Source organism: Varanus komodoensis, unplaced genomic scaffold (assembly GCF_004798865.1).
Source record: "Varanus komodoensis strain SLA01 unplaced genomic scaffold, ASM479886v1 scaffold39, whole genome shotgun sequence".
Classification (NCBI taxonomy): domain Eukaryota; kingdom Metazoa; phylum Chordata; class Lepidosauria; order Squamata; family Varanidae; genus Varanus; species Varanus komodoensis.
Window position 1 is genome coordinate 6,191,315 of NW_025335922.1, and position 25,813 is coordinate 6,217,127.

General features: G+C 43.4%; 1 protein-coding gene across 1 annotated transcript in view; it reads right to left on the reverse strand.

Moving 5' to 3' along the window:
- The window catches only part of STAB2 (stabilin 2), a 90,192-nt gene extending 65,591 nt beyond the window's left edge, over nt 1-24,601 (reverse strand). Inside the window, exons 1-18 of the mRNA XM_044441068.1 lie at nt 24,521-24,601; nt 21,976-22,109; nt 20,100-20,215; nt 16,716-16,801; nt 16,091-16,160; nt 13,564-13,659; nt 12,557-12,682; nt 11,218-11,414; nt 10,261-10,394; nt 9,647-9,780; nt 7,159-7,241; nt 5,404-5,553; nt 4,782-4,925; nt 3,532-3,594; nt 3,319-3,438; nt 2,631-2,684; nt 1,330-1,410; nt 62-214 (exon numbers count right to left, since the gene is read on the reverse strand). Of these exons, the coding sequence (XP_044297003.1) occupies nt 62-214; nt 1,330-1,410; nt 2,631-2,684; nt 3,319-3,438; nt 3,532-3,594; nt 4,782-4,925; nt 5,404-5,553; nt 7,159-7,241; nt 9,647-9,780; nt 10,261-10,394; nt 11,218-11,414; nt 12,557-12,682; nt 13,564-13,659; nt 16,091-16,160; nt 16,716-16,801; nt 20,100-20,215; nt 21,976-22,109; nt 24,521-24,601 (2,022 nt within the window). The remainder of the gene's footprint in view (nt 1-61; nt 215-1,329; nt 1,411-2,630; nt 2,685-3,318; nt 3,439-3,531; nt 3,595-4,781; nt 4,926-5,403; nt 5,554-7,158; nt 7,242-9,646; nt 9,781-10,260; nt 10,395-11,217; nt 11,415-12,556; nt 12,683-13,563; nt 13,660-16,090; nt 16,161-16,715; nt 16,802-20,099; nt 20,216-21,975; nt 22,110-24,520) is intronic.
- Nucleotides 24,602-25,813: the final 1,212 nt, after the last annotated feature.

Here is a 25,813-nt window from a genome sequence, read left to right on the forward strand (position 1 = left end):
AGCTTTCTGCTGAGCATTTCTGCCTTGCCACCCTTTCCCTTACAGTTCTCAAGAGCCTTACCATTGTAATCTTAATTTTCTCTTCATCGCATCTGTGTGGCAGAATTGGTGTAATGGATGGAGGAATGAGAACCCCCGAAAGTGTGTAAATTCGCCCATTTTTTGCAAGGATATCTGTTTCCTCCAATGGCTGACCATTGACCAGGATTTGTCCCTGCATCAAGGATGAGAATAATAATAATGACTAATTTTGAAAGGACTCACCAGTCTGTATTCCTGTGCCTGTCCTGAGAACTTTTTCTTTGAGAGAACAGAGATAAGGCTTGGGAAGCAGCGGGTGGGGAATTGGTCATCATAAAGGAAATGAGTTTTGATAGGCGATGATGACAAGCACAAACCCTTGTGATAGACTTAACTGAGGAGCCATGCCTGGGAAGTTTACAGGAAATCAGTCCCATCCAAAAAAAGGGTCGTAATCATCACTCTGCATTCACTTAACCACACATCATACAAGGTACAAATATGTTGCTGCTGTTCCTTGCCCAGCACTTTCCATGTGAAAGGTGCTTTATAGCCCCCTATCCATTTTATTGGTTACATCAACCTGAACTGCAAAACCAACATGCTCTATCAAGGCAAGAGACAGATGTATCCTGAGCAAGCATGTATTCTAGATGCAGAAGCAACATGGGTTATATGTGAATTTATTAATTCTGTTTTAATAGCTTTCATAAAATAGAAATAGCCGACCAGGTCAGTCCACCTTGTCTTATTTTTGTTGTCCCCTGTCTTGTGCTGTTGTTAATGGTGCAATGAAGGGGATCCTGTTACTGCTTAAGAAGACTCTCCCACCAATCTTCCGCAATAAAAAACTGCTGCGGAAACTGCAGCATTTTGACCCTGCAATTTACTCATTTTTGGATAGCCTTCCTCCTTCAGAGCACTGGGCATGCATTTTATTTTCTGTGACTTGAAAACTGAGAAATTTAAGATTGTACACAGGTTTATCACTTAGTATTTGTGTTCACATTTCCTTGGAATGACCAATTCAATCAAGCCGGGAATGCCTACATTCTGTTTTTCTATAAATTACTGCACTGTGAAGAATGTGAAGTCTGAAAGAAAGCTGCTTCCATGCAGGCACCCATGATAGTTTAGGGAGGCGCTGCAGCTCTGTGGCTACAGCCCTGAAATGAAAAATCTGCTATTCTTCCTTATGCAAAAGTAAGGACAGCAGGACTAGGTGACTTCTCCTAGCCAAAGTAACTTGACTGCATACACATGTGGGAGCAAAACAAATAAACAGGAATGGTGTTTTCTCCTACTTACACTTTCCGTGATGTTAAAATAGATGAATTGTTGAGCCATTGTGCTGATGTGGCCTATTGAGATAAGGCTTGCAACTTCCAGCTTAAGGGAGAAGAGAGGAATAAATCTGCTTAATAAGAGTCACTTATTACTTAATAAGAATCACTTGCAATAAGAATCACTTCTATTATAAAACAGATTATAATGCAAACATTTAGAAAGGAATCCATGGAATTATGTTAGCAGCTGAAGTGTGCACCTGGACTGCATTCCCCACCCCAGAACTTGGTGTTACTGGTGCATAAAGTCTCCAGAAAGGTATTTAGTAAGGCATGTCAGATTTCAGTACTAGGAAGGGAGTGGCTGAGCACAAGTTTCAAAGCATGCTCTTGGCTATATTCAAGGTGGGCAGAACGATCATGGTAGAGCTCCTCAGGGTGGGTCCCCCCTCCAAATGCTGGAGACACGGCAAGGACTGGGCTGTGAGTAGAGATGGAAGAGAGGTGGAGACGCCAGAATCTTCAAGATCCCAAAGCCCCTCCACCTCTGAGGCAAGGACAGGCTGCCTCCTAAAAGCTTTTGAAATGGAGCCAAAGGAGGCTGTGAGGGTCCCATCCTCCACCCATCCTGTCTGAAACAGAGTAATGGGAGGCTGGAAATTCTCCATCCTCCACCATCTCAGGACATTGGAGAGTCCCCTTCTTCAAGATGATCTTCAAAGGACCAAACAACACATTATGTCACACACATAAGGGTTATCCCCAAAGCTGATGGGAGGATCTTTGGTCCAGATAAGTATTCCACTGGTGGAATGAAGAGGGTGGTGGCTCTCATGGAGTCCTCTTTTCTCTGCATCAGTCCCTGCCCCTGTGTGATGTCATGTGCTGTTTCAAAGTGTGTCCACATCTTCTGCGGTAGATTTGGGGGTTGCAGGAGGAAGGGTCTTTCAGAGGGTCTTCCAATATGGGATGTGAATCCCTGTTTGGCATTGTGTACAACTTTTAGAGAGTAGAGAAAATAGCTGCTGGGTGGATGGGGGATGAACAAGGTGTATGGCAAGCAGAGGGACTTAACTCTTTCCTCCCACATTGCAAATGATTCCATTATTGCATCAGTCAAAGTACCGCTAAAACATTGCAGCTTCTGCAACCTGCTTGCCATGCATGCTGACCTTCAAGGGGGAAAAAAGATAAATTCCACTTGGTGTGTGAGTGCACATTCTGAGCTTTTTGTCTTTTTCCGTCTCTGGGAACAGCATGCCAGGAATTCATTGTGCAATCATAAAAGACATTGAATGTAGCATGGAAGTCAGTTGCACTAACCTGGGTGTCAGAAACAACATGATACTGGACTAGCTCACGCAGCTTTCGTGATCCCTGTATAAATATAGAATGAGCCTTTTTATCTGGACAACAATAATATAACATTTCTCTTTTCTGGACACCACGTAATCCATGTTTTTACGTTCACATAAACATGTGGAGCCTAATCCTGATTGAGAAACTGCATGGTTGAGGGTGGAGGGTTCAACCTTTCCTCCAAAGCTCTTCACCCCTAAATTCACCCCTCCTTCAAACGCTGCTTAATCTGAGCTGTGGAAAAATGTCTATCGTAACAACTCGGCCAGGGATCTGCTGGGCTGTGACCAGCCATTAGCATTAGCATTTGACTTGAGGTAGAAGATATGCTTTGCATGCAGGTTTCAGGTTTCAGGTTCACGCCATGGCCTCTCCAGAGAGGCTTGGAAAAATGTCAGTTTGGAGAGCCTCTGCCAGGTGGTATGGCCAATGCTGGGCCAGGTGGACCCCTTGCAGGGCTTGCAAGTGCTTTGATGCTGCCATGCCCCCTCCACCAGGCCCAGATGTGGGTCGAGCAATGCCATGCAAATGGTCAACTGTTGGATGAGGCCACTGGGATGGCAACCCATACATTTCTTGTATTCCAAGTGGCTATCGACCCCGTCTGTGGATTCCATTGCTATGTAAGGATGCACAATTTTAAGACTTATACCTTACTTGACAACAGGTAGTCCAGAGATCCATCATTCAAGCTTTCCAAAGCTTCATTGGTTGGGACGAAAATTGTATAAGGTCCAGGATGTATATCTAACATCACTTCTGCAAGAGTATTCTGTTTCAAAAGAATGAAGGACAGGATGCACAGTACTTTGAATGTACCCTTTAAAAACATTATTTGCAAATTTGATTTTTATTTCAGCCTTACCTTTAGTATGGTTCTGAATCTGCTGAATCTGCCTTTGTCTTGAAGTACTGCCATTATAGATCTCTAAGAAAGCACAGACAGGTTTGTGTAACACTGAGAACTAAAAGCCACCGAGATTGTCTACTTTTTAAATGGAGAACTTCACTGAAACCACAGAGTAGATTCATATTAAAGTGCATGTAGAGCCCTTGGCCTGGCTTGCTGTGAACCACATTTCAAATGTGGTTCACATTTCACCTTTCTATCTTTTTTGTAAACCGTTCTGGGAGCCATGTATAGCTGTTGAATGGTATATACAAGCAATAAGTAAATAAATAAGTAAATAAATAAGCTGGGCTCCGAAGGGAGGAGCAGCCATAAGTGAATGGTAGGGCACATACGTTACATGCAAAAGCTCCCCAGTTCAGCCCCTGGTATCTCCAGATAGGGCTGGAAAAGGTGGAAACATTGGAGAACCACTGATGAGCACTGATTACAATACTGATTGAGCAGGGAACCCCTTCCCTATCTCTGATCTCTCATCAGTGAGTGGAGCTAAAGAAAGGGCTTCCCTCACCTGTGTTTCTCCCCCTTCCCCAGGGATTACCTTTCCAGGACTAGCAAGCAAATCCATAGATAAGTGTGAGTCTGAATGCACAAGGTCACACAACATTGTGCCACCTTGATTTATACACATCTATGGTGCAGCCACAGAGTGGACAGTTATAGCCACTGCACCTCAAAAAGGCTACTTGAGGAGCTGAAAAAGGTAGATAAAAGGACAAACAAACTTTCAAGGGTCTGTAGTAACATCCTGATTTTGGGGGCTTTTTAGCTTAGACAAAAGTTGACTGAAGACTGATGTGATAGATATGTATGGCCTTATGTGTGAGATGGAGAAAGAAGATATGGAGAAGTTTTTCTTCATGTCTCATAATGCTACACCCTGTGGTCATTCAAAGAAGCTGAATGGTGGGAGATTCAGGAAAGATCTTCACACTGATTTTTCTATTCTTTGCTTTGAGGTCTCACTTAGAATTCTAGCAGCCCCTCTAGTAGGGAAAACCAAGCATGTAGACAAGCCCATATCTCTCATTTGCGCTCCCAAGAAATAATAATGTCGCCTAACTTTATAGGTTTGTTCCAAGTAGCACCAAGAACAGAGTTCATTAGAGAATTACAGTCATTATGCTTCTGTGCTTTTGTACCACTGTGGGAGTTGGTTGCCAGAAGTGCCTAGATGCATTCACAGCTGCAAGTTTAAACCTCACCTCTTCATCACTTGGGAAGGAGGGTTCCACGTTGTCTAGGGCTTCGTCAACAATATGCATGACTCCATTGGAGGCAACAATATCTGCTTGTAATATTTTCCCTTTCTTCTTACCACCTTGTATTCTAATTCTTAGCATTTTATCCTAAAATGGCCCAGAAAATGAATATATAATATTTCAAAAATAATGTATGTATGTCTACATCTTCTTCTTCATCATCATCGTCATCATCAAAATGAAACATTACATAACATTACGCAGGCAGGGGAAGAGAAGAGTGAGGCTCTGCCAGGATATGAAGGATCCTGGGAATGCTCTCCCCTCCTTGTGAGCAGTGGGAAAGGTTTCTTGCAGGACAGGGAGGAGAAGGGAGATAATCCATGCCTCCATGATTTCCCCATAAGTGGTTGCATTTTTTCTGTTACTGTATCTACAAAATAGCTAATGTCATCCAGCTACAATAACATGTTAAAGTTCAATCCTAAGAACAACAATAGACCAGTCAATCAGATTATGCAAGCACTGAAAACTCTACCAAACTGAATATTCTTCATTATGCCCTTTGCACACCCTAAGTGTTCTTTGATATTGCCTTAATCATAAAGTTAAACTCATATCTTACTTTTTCATCATTTATTACATCTGCTGGCTTGCCAGTGAGTGTATGGATTGTAGTCATATGATTCAGCCCATTCAGGTCTAGCTGTCCAGCAAAGATGTGGAGCTTCACAAAGTACTGGGCACTCTCTTTATTAGAAAGAAGGTCTTTAATCTGGAAGGTTAACAAAACAAAGCAAATTAGATACTACAGGAAGATCTCAGTAATGGAAAGGCACTGCCAAAATGTGGAGACAAGGAAAAGAGATTGCATTTGGAGAAAATGGAAATGTATATCCTTCCCTAACGGTACATGCACTCAGGGTGGTTAACAGCCTTAAGGGAGCTGTATGGCTAATGGGGCAGGATATAAACAAACAAACAAATAAATAAATACCATTAAGCCCAACTATCAAATGCAATAAAATGCACCCCATCCCAAGCAGACATCAGGTGCATTTTTTATATTTGGTAAAACAAACTCCTTCCCAAAGAGGGAGGTTTTGGTGTACACTAGGGGTTCCCAGTCTTTTTGAGTTGGTGTGCCCAGACTGAATTTTGAATTATGGGCACCTTCATAAACTGGCTGCCAAGGGGACTTCACCCATCCGTAAAACAGGTCCCTTGGCAGCTCTGGCTGATCACAAAGCACTCATTTTCCATAAGGTAAATTTGTGAGCTTTAAGAAAAGCAAAGCAAAGCAAAGCAAAGCAAAGAAACTTTCCCAAGAATTTAAAGACAAGGCACAAGGGAGGGCCTGAGTCCCCAAACACAAAACCATTCTTCTGAACCCAAATAGTGTTGGTGCTTGAGGGCAGCAGTTTATTCTGCAGCATGCCAGTTAAAAATAATTCATAAATAAAATAAAAGTCAGGAAGGACAGGGAACCCTGTGGGTGCCAAGGGACATGTTCAGGGGCACCCTGGGGGCAGAGCACATGGGTGCCATGTTAGAGACCCTGGCTATGCAGCACCATGACCATATGAGAAGGGGCCAACTCTGCATCCTGGGATAAAATAATTAGGTGTGGCCCCTACCAGCTAAGACTCCATCACAGTCAGGACATAGAAGAGCCTGTTTGCCAAATCTTAGGATGTGGGCAAGTTAGTAGGGGATGAGACAACTCATGAGCCAGAGACAGGGAACTTGCTTCCCTTTGGATGTTTTGGAAAGGAGATCTCTCTTAACTCCAGCAAACATCACCAGTGCTGAGGGATTGCGGATGCTGCAGTTCAAAGTACCACACATCTCCTATCCTGCCATACAATATCCTGGATCTAAGCACTACTGGGGGCCTTAAAGAGCATCAGGAGTACACTTAACTGGGCCTGAAAACAAGCTGGCATCAAGTGCTGCCCTGCACATCACTGTGGCCTCCAACTCCCATCAGCCCTAGCTAGCACATCCAGTGGTGAGGGATCATGACACTTGGGTGGTGGACATCCTTGTGTTGGTGGCTGCCCACTAGCATTTTCACAGCTGGGTTCCTGGGGGACAACCATTTCCAAAGACTGTTCCAAAGACTGTTCAGAGATAACCCCATGTAGAATTCATTGCTGGTTTGTCAAGATACCTTGGTTTGGCTCCAAAAATTGAGGCCCACATCGAATTGGTTTAACGCTTCAGTAATTGCTATTTTGCAGAGCCAAGAGAGAATTGTTTTTCTTTTTGACTATAAGCATAAAGTATAAAATACGGTGCCATTTTTAAAAAGACCAAAACAAGTATCTACTTCCTTGTTGTTTAAAAATATCACACCATTTCTGAACACTGTACTTACATTGATTCCTTTGAACCCTGGATTTGTTGGAACAAGAACTGTAAATGGTCCCAAGCTGTTCAAGGGCCATTCGTAAGCACTTTCTTAAAAGGAAAGGAAGGAAAAGAAAACAGAAAAGAAATGTGGTTACCATGAAAGAGTATCAGTATTATTATTAATTACATTTATATACTGCCCACAGCCAACACTTTCTGGGCAGTTCATAATATTAAGTTACCCATCCAGATTTCAACCAAGCCTGATCTTGCTTAGCTTCCAAGAATAGGCAGGATATACAAAGATATATTTCAAAAAGAATAAACTATGCAGCAACAGCTTTAGCTATTGGATTGGATTACAATGAGCAAAGACTCCTATGTGTTCATGGGTCCCCCGCTTACTTCCACCATCTGTGTAAAGAATGGCATGTTTCACCATCTTCTCCACTGTTAACAATGTGCTTTGAAGACTAGTAGGAAAAAGAGACATTGCTCTTTTCCCTTGAAAATCCATTCTCTCTTAGTGAGGTGAGTGCTGTTCATGTTCTTTCCAGTTCTCTCAATGGTAAACATTTCCAGAAGCTCACTGCTTCCTCAGCTTTGCTTCTCTCTGGAAGGAACTCACTGGAAGCTCATTTGTTTTTTTAAATATTTATATCCATTTTTGCCTTCAACACTCACAATGTGGTACACAAAGCTTCCACTGTAACAGGCCAGTGGGACAGAAAATAAGAGCAGTCTGCATTCTGTTGGTTCTTCAAACTTGGATTTAGGAAAGAGTCAGCAAGGGACTGATGACTGTCTTTATGAACTAGTATCATCTCTACACACACTTTAATGGGCCTCAGGAAATTGTTTTTCTCTTTCCTTTGAAAGAGCTAAAGCATTTATTATGACCACCTGAATTTTGAAGGAGCTGATATTGCAGCTCTGGAAACTGTATAAACACAAAAGCTAACGGGAAGGCGTGGATCTCTTGCTATCTCATATCAACAGTTTCCTCCATCGTCCTCATCCATCCTGTTTCCTCCACAACTGAACAAGCCTCTTCCCTTCCTCGCATTCCTCATGGAGCAAAAATGTCAGAATCCATAAAAGAGGAATGGTAACATTAATTTATAACATAAATGGGATATTATTGCCCAGTAAAACAGACCAAAAAAAATCTTGCTTACTCTGATATTTTTAAGGATGTAAACATGGTACAGTGGAATGGAAAAGGATTGTATTTATTGCAGAACTGGGTTCTAATTAATAATCATAGCCACTGAACGCTTCCAGGCTTTCACCCATAAATAAAGTCTGGACCTTTAAGTGTTCCCTAGATGGTGGCGATTGCAGACTCTGAGCTACTTGTTTTCTTTTCCTTTTTACTTACCGCACCTCCTCCTCCTCCCAAATACAACACAACATGGTCTGGGGTGGAAGGACCCATAATGGGCCAGTTTTCAAACTTTTAATGATAGGACTGTTCCATGCCATTTTCTGTCAAAATATTTGTAAAACTACACTAAAACTTACAATCCCTTCATATACTTTTTGTATGCATCCCCCACCCAAATAAATATGTTTGTAGGCATGTTTTGAGCAAAAAAACCTGTACTACAAAATTTGGAGGCATGTTCAATCTGGAGGGCAACCACATTCCAATCCATATATTAGCCTGGGAAGAACAAAATAATGGGGCAATTGCACGCAGGTTTATATAGAAAAACTGCATAGAACTCCCAGTAGAGTTTGCTGCAGCAAGAGAGGAGTTTTAGGCCTTTTTTTCTGTCTACAATTGCATGGGATTGCCCCTGAAGTTGTTGGTTAAAAATGTAACCTGAGTGAAATTTTCTAGGATGCCTAATATGATGCTTCATTTGTAAACCTCTCTACTCTTATTCCAAGACCAGCTGTGCTCTGGTTTATACAGGTGGCTATGTAAATAGCTTAAGAAGTGCTTTGGGCAATGATGAGCCCTTTGATCCTTCCCAACTTGATGGAGACAGAATCTTAAGGATAAGAGCAGGGGCTTACAATGCTGTCCCAGATGTCTGGAAGTTAATGGGTGTTGTGCTAGAAAGCAGCAATTTAGTAGAACGCTTCTAATCACCCTTCTATTGGATAGCGTTCGGTAATGTCATTGCACTCCCATTCGTGTAAGAGACTTATATCACACCCCATTAGTCCATCACATTGCAAGAGACCTCAGATCACACCCCATTAGTGTAAGAGACCTCTAGTGTAGCATGTGTAATGGGATTCCCCAGAACACCCATCGTACACGCTCATACTATTGACATTGTGTGGACACCCCTTGAACAAGTACAATCTAATTCGTGTTGGTGCAAAGACATCACTGAATCCTTTCCGATAGAAGTGTGTTCTTGAAAAGTTCTACTAAGTTGCTTCTTCCTTTAAGTAATAAAACAACTGGGCTCATCTGGGTCTAAAAGTCTAGGCTTCAAACAGTGACAATACATTTCAAGACTAAATAGTTTTCTTAGTTAAATGTATCTACCTACCAAAGAGTTCTATAGCAGAAATTAGTTTTCCTTGCCACTGTCCTCCAGGTTTGGTGTTCATATCTCTTATTTGTTCCATGATGTTTCCATAACATATAAATCCATCACCTACATAGCCCCTTTGGCAGGTGCATCTGCACAAAATAAAGCAAACCCCCCACATGCATTGCAGCTTAGCTAAGGAATGCAGAGACACAGCATCAACAAGAAGTAAGACTGCTTGATGAACTACTTGCATACAGACTGGTCATTAACCACAGGTCTTGCAAATTCACGGTGAACAGATAAAAGAAAAAATTCACCCCACAAAGCATTGGCACAATCCAACCAGTGCTAAAATGTCTAAGTTTGGGAATGCATGCATTAAAATATGCACTGTGAAGGACAGGGCATTTTGGACAGCATTCATTTCTAGTGCTAACTGATGGCATGCTAACAGTAAACATCAAAATGTATATGCTGAATGTTTCTCCACACAAAGAGTATGATCAGCCATTGGCCTCACTTCTATTCTACTCTGTCTTTATCTTTGCAAAGAACTCACTTTTGCTGAGTTTCTATATTTATAAATAGCCATTCCATCCCAGCAAGAGCGCAGAAGATACTTGACTTACAGGGTATGTCCTGGTGCTTCCATTGTGCATTCAGCATATTTATGGCAGGGATTGTTAGTTGCACAGATATCTGTCATACTGCATCCTAGTCCAGGCACAAAATTTGTGAAATGTTTCTTGCATTCACAATGAGACTGAAATGGGGGAAAAGATGACATTTTATTTTTTAAAAAATGCACTTTGCTTCTGTTAATCTCTTATTACTATTCCTCCTCTTCCCTTTCTCTTTACTGTTTTACATTTCCTTTTTCTTCCTCCATTGTCTTGCCATTTCTGAAACAACAAATTCTTGGGAGAAAGGACTTCTCCGTGAGTCCCAAGGCCAGATTCAAGAGGAGACATGGCTGGGTACCCGCTAAGGCTCCATACCCCAGAAAGAGGGTCTACGGACCAGAGTCCTTGGACTTGCTCCTCTTTCCCAGCACCTTCTACTTGTTCATCCTTTTTCATGGTGGTGATGCCATGAAGGAGAAGCCAGAGGTGACACTGTCTACATACACTGATGCTCCACCTGGCAAGCAAGCAGCTGCTTGTGATGAGGAGGAGGACGAGGAGAAAGAAGAGGAACAGCAGCAGCTGGTGACAGTGACAATAAGGCAGGAAGTAGACTCAGAGTGCCAGAGGACATTGATTGTATCCTGCTGCAGGATTTTTCCAAATCTGCAGCAACTGCAGTCTTGGCATTCAGCAGAATGAAGTGGGCAATGTGGTGGCAGAATTCCAAGGCAGCAGATGACATGTCACATTTTAGGTGGGGCAAATCACTTTTTCCCCCCAATTCTTGAAAATAATAATCTGGCACATCAGGAATAAATCTGCATGTAACAATTGTTTAGGATGAAATACAGTCCTAAGAGAATGCCTGCTGGTGGGACTAGAGGGTCAATGGATTGGGATGTGCCTGGACTCAGCCATTTCCCTTTGAATTTGGTCAGCAATTGCTTCAGGTATGCTCACCTTCCCAGGGCCATCATATTTACAAACTGTAGACTCCGTAGGGCAATTCCCAAATTTTGTTTGGCAAGGGTCTATTGGCATGCAGACTTCGCCATCTCCTCTGTAGCCAAACTGGCATGTACATTTATGACGATTTGGTCCAAGATAGAGGCAATCAGCATGAGGATCACAAACATTTTTTGAGCATGGGTTGATGGCTTGTGGGGGTGGGAGAGAAAAAACAAATATTAGAAAGAAGCACCAGAAAATAGACACTGTGCTCATTTTTCCACATCAACCAAGATATCTTCATCTGTATCTGGGTACTCCTCCTGGGTGGGATGTTGGGTGGGAGGATTATGGTTATATTGATTATTATTGCTAATATTAATTGTATTATGTATTATATTGTATTATATATTGATATTATGTACTGCATTATGTATTATATTATTGTATTAAGGTTTGTTTAATTTTGTATCACTTACAGTTAAATATTGTATTGCTTGATTGTATTGCTCTAATGTATTATTGTATTTTTATGGATCTGTTTTGTTCTGTTATATTGTACAAGAGAGTCCTATGGGCTATGGGGCAGCATACAAATGTAATAAATGAAATGCAATGTCTCTTTTTGTCAGGTGATTCTGAGTCTCTTAACATTTTTGTATACCTGATCAGAAACAACTTCCTTTGCCTTTTGGCAGCATGATTCGGACGCTGCCCTTTGTAAACGGTTACATTTGATGGTGGCCAGCAAAGTAATACTCCGGTGGCCATGCCTGGAGGGGCAATTGATTCTGGTCACCATGACTGGACCAAGATATCTCACTGAGAGGAAGGAAAATATGGTGCCCCGCATGGCCCAGCAATACAGACCACAGTGCTTGGAGCTATGATCAAGATCTGAAGATGAAGCTTGTTCATTTGGCATTACACAAGCAAGTTCTTGACCGGTTAGCAGTTCCTTCTGATGTTACCTGCCCATGTTGGAGGCTGCTGTTCAGTCAAGAACGACTTACATGATGTTTACATAAATGCACCCTGAGACAGCTGCTGCCTTCCTATGGTTTCCAGAAAGGTGGTAGAGCTTTCTCCTTCCCCTTTGCCTCCAGCCATGGTGGATGTTGCCATCCAGTAGCCACCTCATCAGCATATGTGTCAGGTAATAACTTATCCCTTGGTAACTGGCCATCCATATCCAACTCTTGCAGGGGCAGGTGACTGGCCGAGACCGAGAAGCAATGCATTCTAGTAGAATGCATGGAAACAAAGTTTTATGCGCACTGAAATTGAAATGTCCCAGCCACTGTCTTGCTGTCCAAAAAGAGAAAAGCCAATGGGCCACTGATCTACTTACGTTCACACTGTTTGCCATCTCCTTCGTAGTTAGGAAGGCATTGGCATTCCAGTTGTTTTCCATCTGCACTGGATAAAGAACATCTGGAGTATTCTGGGCATTGCAAAGCCTGACATTCGGGTATTGCTAGGACCAAAATAAACCCAACTGTTATAATATGCAGGCATGCATTGCTGCATTAACCTCCCCAAGTAAACAAACCAGCACAAATCTCCCCAAGTGTTTACTGTGCTATAGCAAAGTCAGATCTGATCGGATTGCTAGAGTTGAAGTGCTTGCTCTCATGCTGAGATACACTGGGGGCCTTCCTTTCAATGTCCTTAACTTTAGAGTGGCCATTTATGGATTTGGGAAAAGAGGAACTGCATCATCAAAAGAGAAGATGCCAACTGGCATAATATGTGGACATCTACCCATTTAGAAATAATGATTTAAGGATAAATGCAATACACTTCACTATAGTGGAGAAGGCCAACCAGGTGTCCATGTCCTGTTATGGATGGGCAATTTTAAGGCTCCTGCTGGTGCTCCCCCCATTTTAAACCATATTTGGACTGGACAGAGCATCAGCTCAAAGACAACCTCAAGCAAAGGACTGCCCTCTGCGAGCTCTACAGAACAGAGGACTATCTTCTGCAAAGGACACATAGTCATCCTACTTAATGGATCTGTCAGCAGCAAGAAAAGCAGAACAGTGAGAGCAAAATGTCTTTAAAATATCTGTTGAACCAAGAACAATGATATTCATAGCCATGGCAAACAAAGCTGTGTGCTTAAAGGAGAAACATTTCATATAATCTGGTTCTGCTACAAACACCATAGCAGAAGCAGATGAAAGGAAAAACTGCTGGTCTGCATGGGCCCCAGAGAAATGCAACACACCCTGTTGCAAGGGTTGTCCTTTTGAACGGCTCACCATGACCAGGAAATGTTGAGCAGTTCATTAACCTGGGTCCCCCCGGCTGCCTTAAGGGAACTTTGCTCAGAAACAGACACATTTTACTTACGCTGGTCGCAGCTAGGACCTTTGTATCCCGACAAACACGTGCACTTTCCATCTCCGGCAATTCCGCTGTTGCATGTGCCATGGACGCAGCTGCATTCTGCAAGGAAGAATGAACTGGTTACAGTAGAGTCAGCAATATTTGGGTACACAGGTTGAATGAGGGGCCTTCATTGCCCAGGCACTGGTCAAATGCACACAATTATGGTGATGATGCACCTAGGGAGTCTTTCATGCCATGGCAGCTGATAGCAGTTAGGGCCTCCAGGAAAAAAAAGCAAGACATATCCCAAATGTTGTGCCCTTAACTATATCTGATGCAGCTGCTACATCAACAGTGCTTAATTGTGACTTTTTTCTTTGCACAATGCAATGCATTATTTATCTTAATTTTTTAAATATTATTGATTCTTATCATAAAATTTCAACACAACAAAAAAGAAAAAATATAGCTACCTAGATTTGAATATATAAATTTCAATGTATACACATGAAGTGTGTATGTACAGCAGATCTATCTGATCTTAAAATACAACAACTTTCTAAAAATAACATATAAATAAAAGCAGACCAGTATCTGTTTGAAAGTGGCATCTATTTACTGCCCATTCAAATGTTGGGAGAATTGTGACGTCCTCAGTGCCCTGCATTTTAGGAGGTGATTATTTACCTTGCTGGTGCTGTGACATCTGTCTGTTAATGGTCAGAAGAGCGTGGAGAATCCATTTGAGCTGACTGCATTAATTTCCAGGAGGCAGGTAGATTTAAAAGGGCATGTGCATCCATGAATATTACAGAATAGTCCAGCAAGAGGTTTATATATGTATGATATACTTCTCTCAAAAACATTAAGTTATTGCGCATTGCCAAAACATTGAACCAGATGAAACCCTTTCACAAGAGATGTTGGCTGAGTTCACACAACACAATAATGCACACACAAAGGCTGCATATGGGATGAGTATTGTCATTGAACTGTGGGTTACTACGTTGTCAGAACCCAGGTGTAATAACTGACCATAGTTTGTTATTCACAGATAATTCATAGTCATTGCTACATCCAATTGACATGGAACAAGTATTTTTGCTGAAAAGGCAATAACTTGAGACCAATAGATGTTTCAGATACAAATGCCAAGGCTGCAATCCATTGATTAGGGGAAATGGGACAATACCATTCCATTCTTGCTTAAGACCTTGCATATCATATTTATTCACCATAAATAAATCATCCATTTATAAATACGTATTGTGGGTCAATATGACTGATCAGCCTGGATAAGCGCTTCCAATAGCAAAGAAAATTCAGATGCTGTCAAAGCTCCAGGGCCAACCTAGCATCTCAGAAATGTTGCGGCTGAGAGTTGTTCCATTCAGCCCAAGGCTTAGAGCTGCCACGAGATTTCACTACAGGCAGAGACAAAGAACTAAAATATCATCGTTTGCCCAGGCCTGCTTGTCTGAAGTGGCATTTTGATTTAGGGCTCCCAATTCAAAACTGAGCATTTCATCCTGCATCCTGCAACAGCTTCCATTTAGCTCTTGCTGGTTAGACAATTCAGCTGCACTCTATAGGAAATAACTGTAGGAAATGCCTTCAAAGCGTTCTCACTGTGTCAGCATTCACTATTCCTCCCGCTGATTACTGTAGTTCCCCTCTATACTTAGAAGGGAGCCTATCTACAGGAAACATTCCTCTATCCAAGAATCTGAGAAAAGAATGGTGTGCACAGGGCTGCCTTTATTCCTGCACAACCTTCTTGTGTGTTTAGATAGGGCCACAGCTCATGACAAAGAAGGGAAGGGTCACAAGCCAGGGGAAGCCCATATGCTTTGCATGCAGAAGGTGCCAGGATAAATGCTTGACAACTACAGCTAAATGGTCAGTTCACAGCAGCCAGTTTAGATTAGGGGCATGGAACCCAAGGAGCAAGTCAGATCAGCTCTTGTGGATCCTGAGCGGACCATGCCCCTTCCCCATCTCCAACCCTTCCTCCTAATCACGGGTGCTTCTCTTGGTTTAGCGTAGTTCTCTCTGTCCCACAGTCTAATAGGCTCACATGCTTCCTGCAGGTCTAGCTACTGGAAAGAAGCGCTTTAAGTCAAAATGCACCAGCATTTTTGGTGTTTTTGCTCTGCCAACTGCTGGAATGTTCCTCCTGAGAGCATCTCTGGAAGAGAAGTTAGTCCTTGAGCTGAAATAGTTTCTGCACCACTGATTTAGATGCTACTGGCTCAGATGGCAACAGTCCAACTGGGTATAAGGTGGCTTCCTGTGTTCAACACTTAAGGAGAGGATGTGGGTTAGTGGTAGAGGCATGCCTTAAATACAGAAGGCTCAGTTCCCAGGATGTCCAGGTGGATGTGGGAAAAAGTCCTACCTGAAAGCATGCAGAGCTGCTGCCAGTCAGTGAGGACTGGCAACGATTTTATGTTGGCCTGTAATATTATTGGGGGTAGGAGTACTACAGCTTTAATTTGTTACATGCTTTTCTTTTCTTTTTTTAAATGGAGCTCATATCAATACATACCTGAAGTGCAAGTAGGTCCAAAGAGATTGTTTTCTGCACATTTTTCACAAGCAGTCCCATTAAACCCTTTCTGCAAAGAAAAAAAAAAAAAAAGAAATAAGTGAGGTTGTGAAAAGTTAATAAGCCTAATGGTGCAATTGTATGTTTGTTTAGATAGGAAAATGTCCTATAGCTCCCAGTGTTTCCCAGTCAGCCATGCTAAATCTTAAACAAACATTCTAGGGAAAAAGTCACACTTGGTAAGGTTTCCTTTGATTCTTTTGGAAGGCTGAAGCAGTAAATTTCCTTCATAGGCACAGGACTTGGTCTAGGTGACTGCACATCTTTCTGCCAACCCTGCATTTCTTGTCCTGTTTAATATGTGCTTTTAACTAATGATGCATCTTTGCCACTGTAGTCTGGTATCAACACTACCTTTTTTTCTTTGTCCTTTCCCAGTTGTGATAATGCAGGGCTGGGGGAAGCTATATCTCTCCAGATGTTGTTCAGCTAGAACTTCCATCATCCCTTGCTGCTAGTTAGGCTGTCTGGGGTTGATGAGAATTGGAGTACTACTCTGTCTGGGGAGCCACAGCTTCCCCAGCCCTGTGATAAATGCTGTCTTAGGAAAATAACAAGTGTGTACCTGGCACACGCAGGTTCCATCCCCGGTCATTCCCTGGAAACAGTGGCCCTTGTTATTACAGGGTGAGGTTGCGCCACCTGGACATTCTGCAAATGAGAGGCAACAAAATGAGCAACGTGGCAGGGTGGTGAGGGTGTCACACCGGGGTCTGGGAGGCCAGGGGTCTTGTACCCGCTTGTCGTGGGGCCCAGTGGGTGAATTTGGGCCAGTCTCTGACACTCAGTCCAACCATCTCACCAGGTTGCTGTGAGGGTAAAATGGAGAAAAGTAAGGACCACCATGTAATCCACACTTTGTTTTGTTTTTTTGCAAAGGGGGGCATGGATGTGGATGTACTTAGAAGAAGCAAATTCAATTTTATACTCATGGGTTTTACAGCAGGTCTATAAGCTTGTTTGAATCTGTCTGGATAAAGACAGGCATTTTGAAAACATGAGGCCACAAGGAACTGCTTCCAGCCCTACCACTTACCCTCCTTCGGGCGCTGCCACAGGCCTTAGTACCAACAACTTCAACCCCTGAAACAATTTTACTTTCCTGAATGATCGGTGTTTGGAGGTGAGAATGGGACTTCCCAGGAACAGAGGGGTCAGATGGAGTGAAAGAAACTGTGGAGCAGAGGAAATGCCCTGGAGGCCAGATCCCACCCCAGAGGTACGGAGACACAGTCCTATGCATATTTAGATAGAAAAAAGCAGTGCTTTTTTTGTAAAAAAAAAAAAAAAAGGTGTCGGAACTCACATCTTGGGGTCACACTTTTACACTAAAAAAGATTTTCAAGTCACCAACTTTTTTTGAAATAAAGAACTTATTTACCTTTTGCACATAGCCAGTCACTCTACACACACATAAATATAATGGTCGCCGCCGGCAGTAAGCACTCAGCACGCGACCACACGACCGATCCCAAGCCAAGCAGCGCCCTCACAATCAGCGCCAACACACAAGCAGCCCACAGGCACCATGTTAATGATTTTTGCCGCCAAACTGCTACGCCCAACAGGGCGATTCACAATCACTTGGGAAAATTCGTCAAAAAAAGGTGCCCGAACGCTGTTCCGGTGCGTTCTATGACAAAAAAAAAGCCCTGGAAAAAAGCCCTCCCAACAAGGGACTGCAGGCCCTTCCTCCTGTCTAAACATGCATGGCATTGTGTCTTTAGTGACTTGCACAAAAAAACCTAACTGTACTCTATACTTACCACTAGTCTACCCCTGTAATTAGGAGTACTGCTCACTGAGTTTGATGGGGCTCACACATTGGTAAAAGGGAATCGCATTATAACCTAACCAACTGGCATTTCTGTTCAGGGAACCAGAATCCAAAAAACTGCTTAAGCTCATGTGTTGGGAGGTGAGAGTTTTTGCTTTGTTTTTATTTTTTGTAAAGCATCCACTTAAAACGGCTGACAATTTTATTCCATTTCCCTTTGGCTTCTTGTTTTGAAACTGCAGTGGCGAGCCAGCTAGTTCCCCATCCGTTCACATTACTGCATTATTATCATATTGCCTGATGGTTCTACCTTGGCCAACAAAGCAGGGACCCAGTTCTTTACATTTTGGAACACTCCAGATGGTAGCTGGTCTTCTCTCCTCTGTGATGCTAATAGGGCAATCCAATGCATTTCCACCCAGTGGTAGAAAGTGGGCTCTGCCACTTGCTTCCAGGGAAGTATATAAAGAATTTTAAGCCTAAGCATAATTATAAGGGAACAAATGGCACTGAACTCGGTGGGAGTTACTTCCAAATAGGACTGCAGTGTGAAGTGTCTGGTTTTTTAAAAAAATTACTGCAAAGTCTGATGGCATGGCCAGTTTAGAAGTTTATTTTGGGGGTGGGGGTTACTGCTTACTGGGCAGATTGAAGGTAAGCATGGGTAAGTTACTCATGTAGCCACATGCTAATATGGCATGCATGGCACTGAATATATATCAGAGCCAAGCCATTTGGCTACCTGAGGCAAAAGACAACCGCAGAATTCCATATACAGCCTTAGTTGGATCTTGCTCCAACAGCAGCAAGGCAAGCTGACAGGGTGCAGGCCAGGGCGCCCAGTAGATATAGCTTTTCTCTTCAGCACCTCCATACTGCTCCCCAGCATCTGCCAGCCGAGGCAGCTGCCCCTCTCTGCCTAATAGCACGGCCAGACTTGATAAATAGGCATTCCAAAGGTCTCTTAAGCTGGTCTATGGTGCACATTTAAGCTCCCAGGCAGCTGTTCCACCACTCCTGTGGCCATGGGAAAATGAGAACAGTTCTCCTATGCCTTTAATAGTTTTGGGGAAAAGGTAATTTCAGTGGGTGACATCATCCTAAATTACCAGTCTCTCCTTCTTGCATGTAGATGGTGTTGGCTTGGATGCATCACTCAAAGAACCTTTTGCTATTATTACAGGTGATCTGCACTAAATAGTCTCAGGGAGAACAAAATTTCTATGCGCTTTATAGTTGTAAGAGCTACTGAGTGACCCTAAGAGCAACAGATTTACAATATGCCCATACTGAGGTCACAGCATATAATTTTAGTGAACTTCTGTAATTTTAGTGCTGGTGGCTTTGATTAATTATTAATTCTTTTATTAATTATTACAGTGACCATGCTGGAATTCCATTACGCTGGAGGAAATGTTTCATGCCATCATGCAGGGAGCTTCCTACAGAAATTCCCCTTCAAAACTATTAGCAAGGGAGTTTCAGGAAGTCCGAGCACAGGCCCATTGTCTCCCTATTTGGCTGCAGCTCTCCAGAATTTCCAAACAGGTGCCTTCCCTAGGCCTCTTTGCAGATGCTGGGAACTGAGCCTGGGACCAATTGTATGGGGAGCTTGCATGTCTCTAAACCATGAAGAAATGGGTGTTGATGCTCTTTCAGCTGTGGTCCAACCTCCATTTTAGAACTCTACATTCCAATGGTTGTGAGGCCAGGGGCAAAAGGGGTGAGGCCAAAATACGAAGGACAGGACAGAAGACAAGACAGGACAGGATATTTCAATTTAAAGTTGCCAGGGCCAGACATGTAGAGGCATTTCAGCCTCTTGGCATGGAGGGTATGCGACAATTGGAAAAATGCCTGTTGCGGGAAAAGTAGAGCATTTGGAGAACAGAATTGGGACTTGACCTGGACCCCAGTGCTGCGATTCTGCACTTCTGTCTTAGAAAGCAGTTTGTCAGTGGGCTTCCTGTTGATTAGTGCCTGAGATCTCTGAAGAAAAGATAACTCAGACTTTGGCGCTGGTTACAAACCAGAAAAATTGAAAATAAAAGAACTATAAACCAGGCAAGGATTTCGGTGGGTCTGTTTATACACATGCATGCACACGCATGCACCTCCCCCACCCCAGACACTTATATGCAAAGACAACAGGAGCCAAGGAAGTGCTTTTACCAAGGCAATCTGGCCCCCAGTATCCTAGGCAACACTGCGGCTGCTGGAACTCCTTCAGACATTTGTGGCGACATCCTGGAAGCGACAGAGTGAACTTCCTGATCTCAATGTAATATCTGCAAGAAGAGGATACAGGGCTCAGGCAACATTCTTAACATCCTCAGGCTTCAGGCACTCACCTCTCGGAGTGCAGGGCAGCAGAGGCTGGGCCAGGTGCACCAGCCACGCTCATTCCACCAGGACTTGCTCCCTGCAGCTGCAGCTCCAGACCTCCTTCTGCTGAGCTGTGCTTGGAACCCTCCACACAACCAGGAACACACACCAGCCTGAGGATGAGGATGGCAGAGTGGGGCCGGGCTGTGACCTTCCTTCCTCTGCGCATTTTTGGTGAATGCTGAACCAGGCTAGAGTAGCAGCTGAATCTTTGCACATGTTTTCTTCAATTCCACTATATCTATGGCATGTACTAACCACAAGTTTTGTTTGGACCCTGATTTGGTGATTAAGAAAACAACCAAATATGACTTGGGCTGGTTTGGAGGCTGCCTGCTTTGACTTAGATCTGTCTCTGAATGTCAGTTTGGAAATCCTGCTTGTCATGGACTTGGCTAACACTAACCAGCCCCAAACACTTGGACTGATGACAGAAAACTGTGGTTAGAAGCTACAGTAGCCAATTCCAGAACTAACGCTTTGGTCTGATTCTCTCATCTTCCCATAACTGAGTTTTGCATGTACAGGAAGCTGGGGTCGAAATATCTGTTTTGGAGACAGATTGTGTATCTGTGCCCCTCAAAATCCAAAGGCTCCAGTACTGATCAGATTTGGTTTGATTAGGAGGACTCCTGTATTGATTTGGGCATCCTTTGAATCTGACCCAATCAATCTGATTGAGTTTATTATATTTTGGCATGTGGGGTGTGTATTTGTATGTGTATAAAAGCTCTTATTAAACTCTTCAGCAGCTCTGCTAACATCATATATTACCAAATATATGACTGAGCTATGAGGCAGAACGCTGAGTGGGAAATTATACATCCCCCTTCCAGCAGGAACTTACTGAGTCAGAGGAAGGCAACCATGACCCCATGACCCCGGGCTGATGCAAGTTGCAGTCCAACTGGTGGCCTCTCCATGCCTGGTCTAGGCATGCGGCAGGGCTGTGAGGTGCAAGACTCTTAACCATTTAAAAGTTCCCATGAAAAAGTGCGGCGCTCGGCAGGTACCATTTCCCCCAATACTGCATAACTCCAGTGGGAGAAACTGCACTTGTTGACCTTACACCCTCCTCCTCCTCAGTACTCCAATGAGTTGGAAGAAGCCATGTTCATTCTGGGCAACAGTCTCTCTCTGGACATCCTTTGCAGAGCATAGATGGTACCCTGTATACATCAACATTGACGCATGGCACACTGAGGCAATGGAACCTGTGTAAGTTTGGGGTAGCCCATTCACTGGGGAGCCCGTTCATTGTGGTCTTTGTAAAGACCACTCTTTCCCATGCATGGCTGTGGATGCACGTGGCTTTCTTCACATATTCCAGCATGGCTCCACATGCAAAGAGGAGCTCTCCGGGCACACAGCTGTGGGTATCCTTTCCGTCTATAGGAGAAGCAATGGGCTATTGGAGGCAGGACATGCCACTGTGGCCACCCAGCTACCCACCACATGCATTCCTTGTACAAACATCCAATACGCTGGGAAGGGATATTTTCAGAAGGAGACAGGGAGGCGGGTGTGCCTGGGAAGCGGATATCTTTCCCTCTGCTCCATGTGGTTGGATCCACACATACATTGTACAAATAGGGCTCATGCTGATTGCAAATCTGTGTTTCAGCACTAAGAATATCTCTAAGTAATTGCTCAAAAGAATTACCTGCAGTCACGGATCCCAGAACCATTAGTAATTTTGGTGTAACCTTCAGGACACTGGATGTCAGAATTGAGGGAACAAGATCTGCATGTGGTTTTTGTGGTGACGATGGTGTTCTCGTTGCATCTGTTCTTCCCCTAAAGAACAGCAGTGAGAGTTGGTACGGGGGAGAAACAGATGGAGGCAATGAAGCACTTAGGTTGCTGACTTTTCTCCTAGCTGCTGTAACATGGATGGGAGATGAGTAGCCATCCAGAAGTTGGGGGACTGCAATCCCCATCAGCCCTTGTCACCAGCAAGTTCATTGGTGAGAGACAAAGGGATTTGTAGCCTCGCAACATCTGGAGGGCCATAACTTTATGCCTTTAACAGTATTTTGTCAAACAGAGACTTCTAACAGTCTGCTCTAGGTTATTTCAGGCATTAATTCATGTTATTAGTTGGTTTATTTTATATATTTTTAGACAGGCTCCAAATGAACTACTCTCATAAGGCAGCTCGCAACGTGATTAGTGTGAAATTAAATTCCTGATTATTAAAACAGTAAAACAACAGTGACAAGAGAACAACAGTGAAATTAGCAAGAGCAGAGAAAAACAATAATTAAAATACAGCACCATTAAAATTGACAAAATGAAGGCCATGTAAGGAAGGTTTTCAAGGTTTCTTAAAGGCTATCAAAGAAGGGAACATGCATATTTCCCCAGAGAAGATATTCTGCAGATGTTCAGCATTGGAGAAAAGACCTTGCAGTTCTTGGTGCCCACCAAAGTAACAGCTCCCACTAGCATACCAGAGCTTCAGATGTCCCTCCCAACGTTTGGGCAGATTTGTATACATGCAAGCAGGTAACCTGGTCCCAATTATGTAGGCTTTGAAGTTTAGCAATAGCAGCTTAAATGGGGCCCTGCCTGGAATAAATAGGCAGCCAATGTAACTAGCATAGGATAGCTGCAATAGGATCTGAACACTTAGCTCCTGCAAGCATTCAAGCTGCCATCTTCTGCATTGTATTCTGAGGCTTCTGGACAATCTTAAGACTTGCAGAGTGTATTACGGTAATGTAAGCTGGACATAACTGAACCATATTTCAGAGGGTTCAGATCAGTCTTCTCCAGAGTAGGCTGTAGATGGCAAACCGGTCAAAGCTGCTAAAAGCACTTCAGCCTCCAGATGACACCCAGATAGACAAGACTGAGTCTAAGAGCCCAAAGTACATTTCTCCCCCTTGAGGGAGAATACACAGATGGCAGCAGTACACAACTATTGCATTTAGAATACATCACATATATGTAGGTGGGTGCTTAAGCCCTGCTTCTATCACATCACTCATATCCCTTTTCTCTATTCCCCCTAAAACTCTAACATATTCCTTTAGCTCTAGCCTTCTGTGAACCAAACTACACAAATGTTAAATTCGTGATTGCATTTGCATATATTTTATGTTTAAGAATAGCAGTTGCTCATTGATTTGGACTGGAACTGTGGCACTGAGGAGGGGGAAAGATACTCCCTCCCGGTGTTAGTATAAAATAAATAAAGTACAGCTCGTATTCAGAGGAACTTCCTTGCTAGGGCAATTAGCAACCACTGGATACCCGTTCCACTCCCAGGAGAGACTCAGGGTTGTTACCAATCAATATAGTCTTGCTGGATGAACAGCCCTCTCTGCATGTCGGCTCAGAGGTGATTCCCATTATGTGCAATCACACTTGCTCCTAATTGAAGCCATAGTGACACATCACTTTCATGATTAAGTGATGAATCAGCAAATGAAGTGACTCAATGATTCAAGTAGGAGGTACCAAGTTTGAGTTCTAGCATCTACCTCAGAATTCAGTCCAAAGTCCTGGAAATATTTTTCTGTTCCTGGGTCTTGGTAGAAGTCCTGGAAAAGTACTTCTGATTTTGCGCATTCTTATCACCACTGAAAAACTATAACTCCTCCAACCATCTGCAGTATCCAAGATGAATAAGGAGAGAACTTCAGCTAAGGGGAAGCATTTCTAGATGGCAATAAATGTTGGCACAATGTCACTTCTTATGCAAATTAATCACTGGTCTTGTTCAGCCATCCGGAATCCCAGAAGAGCCAAAGCGTGGTATGAGGAAGAAGATCATGCCCATCATCCCCATATTTGACCTGCACAAGTGGATGGGCTTTGGGCGTACAGAACAAATTGATACATAAGCGCTGCCGATAGGCTTGCAAGTCAAAGCATATGGTGCAAAATGAATGTCCCAGCTGGATGGGGAGAGCCTGTGCATATACTATGTAGATAAGCACAGAGTCTGGGGTAACAAAGTGGGTACAATGGCATTCCCATGTCTAAGTGGCAAGTATGCAATGATTCCAGAAGTCTGGACAGGATTACTGCACATGTTCAGATTTATTCGGTGTGCAAAGCTCGCCCTGTGTCCAGAGGAAACCTGCATTCCTGATAAATCTTTGCCTACGGGTGCATCTCCTTTTGGCACTGGTAATCCACATGGTCCCCAATGGAAGCCTCCACCGCCCTCCTCATACACAATAAAATTCGCCCCTTACCTTCTCTGTGGTTTGGTCTAAACTGAAGGTATTTCCAGTCAAAGATGATATCAGGAATAAGACAGGCAATTGCTTTCTCATGGTGCAAAAATGGTGGAACATGGATTTTAACATCATAGCAGAAAAATGTCCCGAACTCCCACTATGCCCAGTCCATCGGCATTATCAGCCAAACACCAGCATTGTCCAAATTATAGTCCCTTCTTTTTCCCTTGTCCTGAATCAAGCGAAGAATGGAGAGCATGTGAAGCCTGACCTTAGACAGGAAAGGGTACCCAAATGCACGGGCTTGCTGAAAACGCTGACTTCAAACTCGGCAAACATTTCTGACTTCCTGCCAGACTTTTCTGTGTGAATTCTCCTCCCTGCACCTATCCTCCCCTCCCCCACTTCTGGAGTTGTTGACAGCACACTTCTAAGGATGCTGAAAGAAATCGATGGGGAAAGAAAGCAATGTTCTGGACATGAGCGACCAGAGTTTGGAAAGGAGCTGTTGCGCAGCATGTCATCCACAGATGCCTCTTAAGTGAAGGCAGGCGCAATCCAAGCCCCATAGAATGGGACCTGCTCTCCTTGCAAAGATGTATCTGTAATGCTTGCCTGCAGCCAGGAGAGCCCAAAGGAGAAGCTTATGGTGAGACAGAACCTTTAAGCTCTTGCTAAGTTGTAGAAAGTGTTTCTTTCAGTTCCTCTTGTCTTTCGGGACCCTTTATTTTACAGGGGTTTAGCGTTGGGGTAGATGCTTTGCATGCTGAAAGTCTGGGGTTCAATTTGGTTAGGGCTAGAAAGACTCCTGACTGGAACCCTCGAGTGCCACTGCTGCCAGTCAGTGTCTACAGTATTGGGCTAGATGGATCACAGGCCTGGCTCAGTCAAAGGCAGCTTCCTACATTCCTATCCATCGTTAGGAAAAGGGCCCTATATAATTACTTGGATCTGGCAGAAAGTCTGGCTGCATTTCATGGGGCTTCCTCCCAGGTACTATGCATAGGATTGCAACAGGATCACAAATCAGTTGCCTGGGTGCAAACCAATATCTGGACTCAAGGCACCAGCATCCCTGTACTTTCAAAGTTCATAATAGCCACAATAAGTACATCTTTCTGCTTTGCCAAAGTTCTGCAAGGACCAAAAGGTATCAGAGGTGAGGTGCTACTGACCTGTCCTAAAGCAAATCTCAGGAGTGTGGTATCAGCCAGAAATATCACTCAGCACCACATGTTTCTGGCACATCCTGTGATATATTGCAAAATTAGGGATAGTACCAATTCCTGGTTGTACCTCTTCTGACAC